At 45.4% G+C, this 9619-nt stretch overlaps 2 protein-coding genes and 1 long non-coding RNA gene across 3 annotated transcripts; 1 reads left to right on the forward strand and 2 right to left on the reverse strand.

Annotated features, from left to right (window-relative positions):
- The first annotated feature begins 26 nt into the window (after positions 1-26).
- On the forward strand, positions 27-4678 carry LOC9656565 (cell division cycle and apoptosis regulator protein 1). The gene is made up of 19 exons (XM_024685684.1): positions 27-105; positions 167-304; positions 414-614; positions 896-1271; positions 1400-1997; positions 2103-2148; positions 2202-2294; positions 2353-2408; positions 2458-2560; positions 2628-2906; positions 2964-3128; positions 3190-3232; positions 3287-3474; positions 3528-3602; positions 3650-3724; positions 3782-4171; positions 4231-4272; positions 4336-4398; positions 4453-4678. The coding sequence occupies exons 1-19, from the start codon at positions 49-51 to the stop codon at positions 4549-4551; spliced, it is 3087 nt and encodes a 1028-aa protein (XP_024541452.1). The 5' UTR covers positions 27-48; the 3' UTR covers positions 4552-4678.
- A 1274-nt stretch (positions 4679-5952) lies between these two features.
- On the reverse strand, positions 5953-7485 carry LOC112350053 (protein BRASSINOSTEROID INSENSITIVE 1-like). Its single transcript, XM_024685520.1, has one exon. The coding sequence runs from the start codon at positions 7483-7485 to the stop codon at positions 5953-5955; it is 1533 nt and encodes a 510-aa protein (XP_024541288.1).
- Positions 7486-7569: 84 nt separating this feature from the next.
- On the reverse strand, positions 7570-8130 carry LOC112350085. The gene is made up of 2 exons (XR_002993631.1): positions 7906-8130; positions 7570-7859 (listed from the first exon to the last, which is right to left on the reverse strand). It is a non-coding gene; the product is annotated as an uncharacterized LOC112350085 (long non-coding RNA).
- Between the last annotated feature and the right edge of the window lie 1489 nt (positions 8131-9619).

Here is a 9619-nt window from a genome sequence, read left to right on the forward strand (position 1 = left end):
CTCCCTGCATGGTTAGGGCTAGGTTTAGGGTTTGCTGAGAGGGATCCGATGGATCAGTGGAATTTGCGCACGGCCGCGGCTCACTTCGGCCACTTGACGCAACAGGTTTGTGTTCTCGCGATTCTCAGCTGGAATTTCCATCATGTTTCTCTCTCGAATCCTATAGAGCGCGCAGAGTGGCTCGGCGCAATACTCGTACACCTCGGGCGCTTACGCGGGGCAGCAGCAGCCACAGCAACAGCAGCAGCAGCAGCAAGCACCATCGTCTGGCAGCGCTGCTTACAATCAAGCGTACCTCCAGCAGGTAAATTCCCCCAAAATCTCGCCAAATTCGCTTGGTTTTTTCTTGGCCTTCCCATTGTTCTTGGCCTTTTCTTTCCTTCTTCTCGGCTCTTAATGGCTTGGTTTTCCAGGTAGCACAAGCCGGCTATAACACTTCCTCCTACGGAGGCCAGCAATTGTGGTCGACGAGACAAGCCCAAGGCCAGCAAGCGGACCAGCAATCGCAAGCCGCCTATGGAAGTCGCGTCGGAGGCGTCGCCCAAGTCCCCTCAAGCGGCACCGCGTCGGCAAATCAGTACGCTGGTCAATACTATGGAGTGTCGCAGCAACAGGTAACTCCATCCTTGACGCTCCATGCATGGTCTTGTCTGTGGCTTGGCATCACTGCACGGTGTTCTTCCGGAATACTACATGCTTTGGTAGTCAAGCTCACAACTTTGCGTCCTTTGTGTTGGAAGTTTGGCGTTAAACATTGTAAACCGATTCTCAGCCGCATCCCGTTGCCTTTGCTTCCCACCGTTTGGTTTTCTTTTCTGCTCGTTTGTCCTTGCTTTTTCTATTTTTTCGTCTTCGTGTTGCTGATCAAGAGACTTGGTGGCCTCTGTGGGGGCAGCTTCTGGGAGTAGCTTCCAAGGCGTCGGACTACCAGGCCTCGGGAGGAGCGGCTTCCAGGACGTCAAGTGCTTACGGCAATGGCGGTCAAGATAGGCCTGTTAGTGGAACCTCTTATGTTGGCGGCGGCGGAGGTGGCGGTGGCGGCGTCTCGTCAGTGAGCGTCTCGGGAGTCTATGGCGGCGCCGCTGACTCCGCCAAGTATCTCTCGGGTGGCGGCGGTGGCGGCGGTGGTGGTGGCGGATATGGGACGTCAGCAGGCAACCAGTACGGTGGCCAGAAATCTTCGAGCGATCAGTACGCTACGACCGCCGCGGCGTATCAGGGCGTCAAGTCGTCCGACTATGCGAGCCAGTTCTACGAGCAGTTCCAACAAGGTGATTCAAACAAGGATCAACTTGAAAGTTTTTTTCTCCGGTTTACGTGTGGTTCCTACTCGTTTTCTTCTATTTCTTCTCCTTTTTTTTCTTTCTTGAGACTTGAGACCTCTAACTTGGTAGTGCAGTTGCTCGAGCCGCGGCTGCCACTGGAGGATATGGAAGCAGCGGGACCGGTGATGCGTCGGGTCTGCTCGCCAGCTTAGGTGGTGCTGTGGCGGCGATGCCGGGAGGGAACTTATCGGGCCAGCAAGCCAGTAGCGCGTATGGTTCTCTGTCCGGGAGCCGAGGACTCAACACCCCGCAAGTATACCCGGCCAGCCCGACTATCGGCTATGGAGGTGTGAGCTTACCACCCGGCAGAGACTATGGAACTGGCAGAATCTCGACAGGGGGCTCCATGTTCCAACGTGAAGGAAGCTACGGTCGGTCCGAGAGGCCGAGCATTGGGAGCAGTAGATTCGACGATCGGTCGCGGGACCATGAGAGAGACGTGGAGCGCGAGCGGGAACGAGAAAGGGAACGAGAACGCGATCGCGAGCGTGAAAGGGAGCAGCGGGAGCGAGAACGGAGGGAGAGGGAGCGGGAAAGGGAGCGGAGGGAGGAAGAGAGGCGAAGAGAACGAGCGAGTCCACCGCCTCCGCGAGCGAGGAGGGAGTCATCGCCATCGAGGAGGGACGACAAGAGTAGAAGAGAGTCTCCTCGTCGAGAGTCGGGTTCTCATAGGTACTACTACTGCTACTACTGCTGGCTTGCTTTGCATGGCTCATTGTCCTTGTTCTACTCACAAGTTTGCTTTTTCTTCTTTGGTTTTGCTAATGTTTTTTCCAGGCATTCTTCTCCGTCCAAGGACAAGAGACGGGAGTACCTGTGTAGAGTAAGATGGTTGATTGATTTATGACTTTGGGATCTAAGATTGTTCCTTTCCAGATCGACAGCAACAACGTGCTTGAAGCTGAGCGAGACTATAACTCGATCACTAAGCGCTACACGAGGCTGTCCGTCGTGCCAGAGTTTTCTAAGGTTTATTTCTATCTTTCTTCTAGACTGGTGTGATAATATGTTTTGATGTTGTTTTTAGCTAGTTCTGTCTTGGATGGGGAAGGAGGACAAGATTCTCATCGAGAGGCCTATCAGGTTTGTCTTGCTTGTGCTTTACGTGGAGTAACTTTCTATGTTTTGACAGCTTTGAGCACGATTGTATTGATGTGGAAGAGGAGGCTGAGACGAAAGAAACCACGAAATCTAGCGATAAGATTCAAAAAGGATCCACCGTGTGGAATGTGAAGGTGATACATGAATACTTTTTAGTTTTTGTCCTCCACGCGTAATGGTTCTTTTGTTCCTGCAACACAGGTGATGCTCATGAGTGGTTTAACAGAAGAATATGTCGCAGACCTCCTTTCGGACAAGCCTAGTGACAAGCCTACAAGCTTCCAAAAGATGCTGAAGTTTGTGGCCTTGCGGAAAGATCGAAATGCGATTATGGCCGCTGGTACGCGGTGGGATAAGTCTCTCGATGGTGGCGATCCAACTGTGGATGATAGCGGTCTAATTAGAGCTGCCGTGAGAAGTTTGAAAGAACTGATCCAGCTCGACTTGTCCGAGTGCAAAGATTGGTTTCGCTTTGCTGAGGTACGCACGAGTTATTTTCTTTTTTACTTCTCTTTCTTGAGTATGTTCCTTCTTCAGGTACATTATGAAAGAGTGGACGAAGATGGCTTTCCAAGTCACAGAGAGATCAGTGTCATTTTCTTCCCTGATATGTCCTCGTGCGTTCCATCTTTTGAGAATTGGTGCTTGCAATGGAATCAGAGAAAGCAGGCTAAGCTTGAGAGAGAAGGACAAAGCAAGAAGGTATTAATTTCTATGCTGATAATGTCACTTATTCTTTTTTCTTTTTTTTTTGTGTGTGTAGGAGGTCAAGCCGAGCGAAAAGAAAGACGCAGCTGAGAAAGAAAGTAAGTTCATTTCAACATGCTTTTAAAGAACATAACGCTGGCGTATGTGAGCAGGCATAAGCGAGGGGACCCCAGAGACAGACGTGAACAATGGCGAGCCTGTTGCTGCTAAAGAGGAAGAAAAGAAAGAGAAGGAAGAGAAAAAGGAGAAAGATCCGCCCAAAGATAGCGAGGTTAAGAAGGATGAAGCTCCAGAGCACCCAGGATTCTTATTGATGACGAAGCGCACTAAAGCCAGCAAGGTTTCTTCGTTTTTCCTACTCATTTTGTGCGACTTACAAGGGTTATTATACAGTTACGTTCCATGACAATTTCTCTGGACGGGCTTCTTGACTACGACGAGAATGACAAGGACGAATGCACATTTGAGGTATGCTGTTTGTGCTTCATTGCTACATGCTACAATTGTTGTTGCAGCTGTCACTATTCGCTGAGGCGTTTGCGGAGATGATCCAGTTTAGAAAAGGAAGCCAGATTCTAGCCAGCTTGGAAGTAAGAGTCCTAGAAACTTTCCCTAAAATGTTTTTGAGCTTTGTTGGTCTCTTTCAGAACTTGCGTAGGACTAGCCATACTCGTAGAAAGGAAGAGAAGAAGCGTAGCCGGCAAACAGAATCTGGAAACGACGCGAAACGGGTCAAGATGGAGCAAACCGCAAAGGCTGCAGAAGAAACTCCCAAAACAGAGGAAGAGAAGCAACCCGTGGCCGACGCTATGGAGGAAACTCTCAAACCGGAAAAGGAGAACGAAGACACTGAAAGCGAGGCAAGGGCCGTCACTCCTCCAACCTCTGAAGCCAAAGAAGCCAAGGAGACGAAAGAAGTAAATGAAGGAGAACAAGACGAGAAGAAAGAGAAGAACGGCAGCGGTAAGAAGGACAAGGACAAGGATCCCAGCAGCAAAAAGGAGAAGAAAGTGGTGGTGGACAAAGAGTTACTCAAGGTGAGCGCTTTGCTTCCTCGTCAAAGATTTCACATTCCCGACCTGTGTCTTGTTCACAGGCGTACAGATACTTCGACCGGAACAAAGTTGGCTATCTAAAGGTATGCTTCCTCTCTCGCTCTCTTCTTTTTTTTTGTTCCAGTCTTGAGCTCGCGTTATTCCAGGCAGAGGATCTTAGAAAGCTGCTACATTCACTGGGGAAATTCCTGTCGCAGAGAAACGTTAAGGTAGTCTCTGTATTATTGCAGCGTCTGTGTGATTTTTACTTTGGTGTTTTGCAGGACTTGGTGAATGGAGCTGTGCTAGAAAGTGGTAAAGCAAGAGATGAGAAAGTCATGTACCGGAGCCTTACGGACAAAGAAGCGGTGGCTTCGTCTTAGGTGATTCTGTTATAGGGTGATCGATTGCAGATTATCCTTCCAGGAAATCCCGAAACCCTAAACCCTAAACCCTCACACGGATTAGGGCTTTCCTGTAGCATAGAAGAAACGATTGCTATCCAAAATACCTTCAGAAGTCGTGGACCACACTAGTTTGCGGTTTCTCCCGCGTTGGAGATGTTAAATCTGCCGAGGAGTGCTTCAAGGGAATGCCATTTCGGAACTTGGTTTTGTGGAACTTTTAGATTTAAATTTGTGATGCCATATGTTAATATTAGCATAGTAGGTTTTTAGTAGCCATTAAATTGGTTTTAGTAGATGCACATTTTTTATATTTCTTTTCTATATTCCATGAGTTTTTTCCATTTCATTTATTTTGTTCTTTTCTTTTGGGATTTTGGTTTAAATATAATTTTTGCATTGTTTAGATCTCCCTTTCCTTTTAGTTTTTTTCATTTCTTTTTTTTTTGCTTTTTTTATTATGCTATGTGATTGCAATTAAATAATCAAACTTAGTTAATGGTAATATTCACAACACGTGGTACTAGTCTGTCTCCTCAATGTATGTCACTACATACTCATCTGTGGCTTGTAAACATCCCTGGACACAAAAAACCGCAATGTGAGCAAACACTCGCACTGTAAACATGAGAAATCACCTGATGAAAATAGAACAAGATCTCATTTCCATAGTTAGGAACCTCTTTCCTATTGATCAACAAAACTGGTGCTAACCTGAGGTCAAAGGAAACATCTTGGAGTTCCTAACAAGGAATATGTGCACGTCCATATCTCCAGCAGTGTAGACCCATCCGTCATGAACGGTAACTGTTAACCCTCGTAGCCAGAAACACTATGGAACTGTAGTGCCTTCGTCCACCCTAACCATAAAAATCAAACTCACCTTTGAAAGCCAGCTTCCAGAGCAGACTTGATGTCCACTGCTGAAGGCTTCGTCCAGTGCATCGAGTATAGAATTGACTGATTCGCAGATTCACAACCAGAAGAAGACATACCTGGACCAGTGCCCTCTCGATCGTTTCCCACATAAGCATCATGAAGTGCAGCAATCGTGAGAGCTACATGTTGCCTGTGTGTGTCAGGATTGAAGGGCCCTTGAACCGCGTAATACTCCATTGCGCACAAAAACTGTAACATTTGGTGCACACAGCATGTATACTCTGCATTAGGGTTTCTGGATTGAGATGGCAAGTTGCAAGATTCAATTGCAAGTTGCAATTGAATTGCAAAATAGATTGCAAAATTGCAAAATTTAATTGCAAAATAGAAAATGTTGAGGCCTGGTTTTTTGTATTCAAATCTTTCTCTTCAGTCCTGATAAGTATTCCAAATGCAGAACCGGAGGAGGTGAAAAAGCAGTAAACACGAGTACTATTTAGTTCACATATAGCTAGACGTCTGGGACAGCTTGTAGGTATACTTGCTGCTGCAATAGAAACTCAAGGCGCAGCATATGACGAAGGCTATAGTTTCAGAGACCAAGGCGGCCACCAAAATGTCTTGGATCCCATCATCACTTATAGGATGAGCAATATTTGTCAGAACTGGTGGATCAGCAGCAAAACACTTGGTTGGAAGTGGCAAGCCACAAAGTTCAGGATTTCCTTCAAAGCTTCCTCCTGTGAAAGTAAAAAACTGTCCGCTTTGTGGAATACGGCCAGACAAGTTGTTGTACGAGACATTGAAGAGAAACAGGAATGTGAGCTGCGAGAGCGAAGCGGGTATACTTCCATGCAGAGCATTCTCTGATAAATCCAGGACTTGCATACCCTCAAGGTTGCCTAGAACTTCAGGAATCCGGCCACTGAGATTGTTGTGTGCAACATCCAAGATCAAAAGACTGCGCATGAGTCCAATTTCTTCAGGAATCTCTCCACTCAGCTGGTTATAAGAAAGCTGAATGATGAGCGGGCTGCTGATGTTCAACACGTAAGGTGGATTAATGTTCAAGGGAGCAAAGCAGCCAGTCCTTGCAAACAAGTGCCGCTCAAGATCATGAAGACGGATCCCGTGTACAATGAAGAGCATGTTACTGCCTTTGCATATGGGACCAGGTGTTCGTGCAACTACATACATGCTGTCAACAATAGACCCGGTTATTTCAACTCCGCTGAACTTGCGACCAATTCTACCAGGTAGTTTTCCACTGAACGAGTTGCTTGCAAGCTCCATCACGTACAAACTCTTGGATCCATCCATTTCTTTAGGAATTTCACCCTCTAAGGAGTTGTTGGTCAGCTGCAGACAGACCAAGTTATCTAGCTCCCCAAATGAAGATGGTATCTTTCCAGTCAGATAGTTGCTACCTAAGCTTAGCCACCAGAGTTTGTGCAGACCAGATAGCTGAGTAGGTATGCTGCCATTGAGATTATTGTGACTGAGAAGAATAGTACTCAAGTTGACGCAGTTACCCAAGGTTGACGGAATGGATCCCTGGAGGCCATTCCCCCAAGCATGTAAATGCTGCAGCTTAGGAAGGCTGCTGCATAGCTGGTCGGGTATTCCTCCAGTTAACTCATTAAAACTCACATCTAGCAACTGCAACCTTCGGCAGTCGACTAGAGAGTCTAGTAGTGGACCGGTCAACCTGTTATTAGGCAGGAGCAAGTTCCTTAGCTTTGAATCAGTGGGACAGATGTTGCTGCTTGTTTTGGTGAACATGTTGGAGCTGAAATCCAAGTGCTTCAGATTCGCATGGAATTTGGGTAATTCACCTGTGAACGAGTTGTAGCTTGCGTCCAGAACTTCAAGAGACGAGTGTAGTTCCAAGTTCTTAAGCCCCAACGACAATAAAGGCGGCCCTGAGTAGAAGTTACTAGAGATATTCAGCACTTTGAGTGAAGAGCAAGTTGAATCGCTGCTGTTGAAGATATTTCCAGAAAGTCTGTTGTAAGAGACATCTAGATGTGTCATGTTGAGACATGGAACTGCTAGCTCGCTCAGAGAATTTGATGCAAGAATAAGCCGCTGAATGGTGTTGGAGTTTGAAAACTCTAATGCCTCGAAAAAGTTGTTGCTTGCTAGATTGACATCCTCTAGAACGGGGCAGTGGGTAACCATCTGCGCTGGAACACTTCCAGCAAATTCATTGTTTGAAAGATTGAAGTAGTGCAGGCTGTTACAACTTTGGAATAGGGAGGATGGAACTGTGCCATTGACGTTGTTGTTTGAAAGGTCGAGTGTCTCCAGTGTCCTGCCAATCACAGAATTGGATCCAAGTTCACCATCAAGCTGGTTATGGGAGAGATTTAGCAGCCGTAATGAGTTTTTGCAGTGGAGCACAAGCTCTGTAGGAAAACTGCCTCGTAAGATGTTGTTAGACAAGTCAAGTACCTCCAAATCACAGCCTGGCAAACTTAAATTGCTGCTCAATGGTTCTGCAAATTGGCTCCTTGAGACGTGCAGCTGACGGAGGTGAGACAGCATCTGGATTGTCAATATCAGTAAATCGGAACTTGGTAGTGTTAAAGATTGAAGATGGAGCCCTATGACTCGGCCTTGTTGTGAGGAACAATCCACGCCTTCCCACTCGCAACAACTCACAGTCTTGTTCCAGCCTCTCAATGTTCCCAGTGGATCTCTGACACCATGTTTCAGCCGTAACAGTGCTGCTGCTGAATCAACTGATGAAATGGCCTTCCCATCGACAACCGTCATAAACACGATGAGAAGGAACAGGAGGGAGAACATGGTAGGACTCTCACTCAGCCACAGAAAAAACCTAGGCTAGTTGAAACAAAGGTATCCAAGTGACCTGATTATGAAAAACCTTAGGCTGCAGAAAAACTAGACTTGTCTATAGGTGACTTGACTTCACGACTTTGCTTGTTTCAGCGATTTTGAAAACTTTATTATTCGTACTTTAAAATTCTAGAATTTTAAAGCACTCATTTAAGCTTGTAATTTTTGTCAAGGCCTTACTTTCAATCACTTGCATTCCATTACAATTTGGGATTGCACGCATTTGCATTGCAAATGCTCGATAGATAAACTACTTTGTCTAAGACTATGAATCCTAATACTATAGAAAAGATTTATATAAGCACAGATTTTAGAAGTCAAGTCAATTTTGAGAAGTTAAGTCAAGTCATGTCTTGGCCACGGCAGCCCATTTTGTGTGGTGTTGATGGTTTGATTTTTGGCTTTTTGGCTTGATGTGGAGATTTTTGACATATTGATGGCTTCTAGTTGCCATGAGAGAGGGTTGCAGCTGTCCCTATTGACAAAATTAATACTGGCTGTTGATGTATACTGGCTCATGCAGGAGTATAGATACCGCATCAGTTGTCTTGAGTCACATACTTTCTGAAATCCTGTTTAGCCTTCTTGAAATAAAATTTGGACATAGCCTAAGTAACTCATAAAAGAAATTTCACCACCCAATGGTCAGTCATATTTCCTGTTTAGAAATGAGAAACAACTGGAATGAAGCTCATTGTGCTGCTTGTCCCAATAATGCAAAGAGCAGTTATCAAGTTGAATCCCATGCTAGGCTCTTAAGTATTAACAGTCTGCTCGGAACAAACAGACACCTCAGTTAGAGCAATCACTTGCATTGCATTACAATTTGGATTGCACACATTCTATCATTCTGCTTTTTGACCTTGCTACAGCAGCCATAGATACTCAACACATGATACCTCAAGCAGAACTTACACATGGAATTTGGAACGTTTGAAGCAGAAAGTTTTGATGCTCTATTAAGCTAGGCCAAGCAAAACAAAGTAAGACAAAGGAATAGAATTGTGAGAGAAAATGAAGGGGTCTGTGGATTATAAGTGGGTGTTTATAGATCTTAAAAAGTTAGTAACAACTCCTCCAGTTTTGGCATATCCTAATTACACTTAATTTTTTATTTTGCACGTAGATGCTTTTGATATTAGTTTTGGAAGTGTATTGATGTAAGAAAGCTTAAGTGTGCCTAGTTAACGCTATCTCATGGCATATTTTAGCTATATATTACAACCAATGGAGTCCATGACAAAAGAGTGTTTAGCAGTAGTTTAGGGTTTCAATAAACTTTATGCATTCTTAAACATTACTAGAA

This window comes from Selaginella moellendorffii, unplaced genomic scaffold, assembly GCF_000143415.4.
Source record: "Selaginella moellendorffii unplaced genomic scaffold, v1.0 SELMOscaffold_45, whole genome shotgun sequence".
NCBI classification, from domain to species: domain Eukaryota; kingdom Viridiplantae; phylum Streptophyta; class Lycopodiopsida; order Selaginellales; family Selaginellaceae; genus Selaginella; species Selaginella moellendorffii.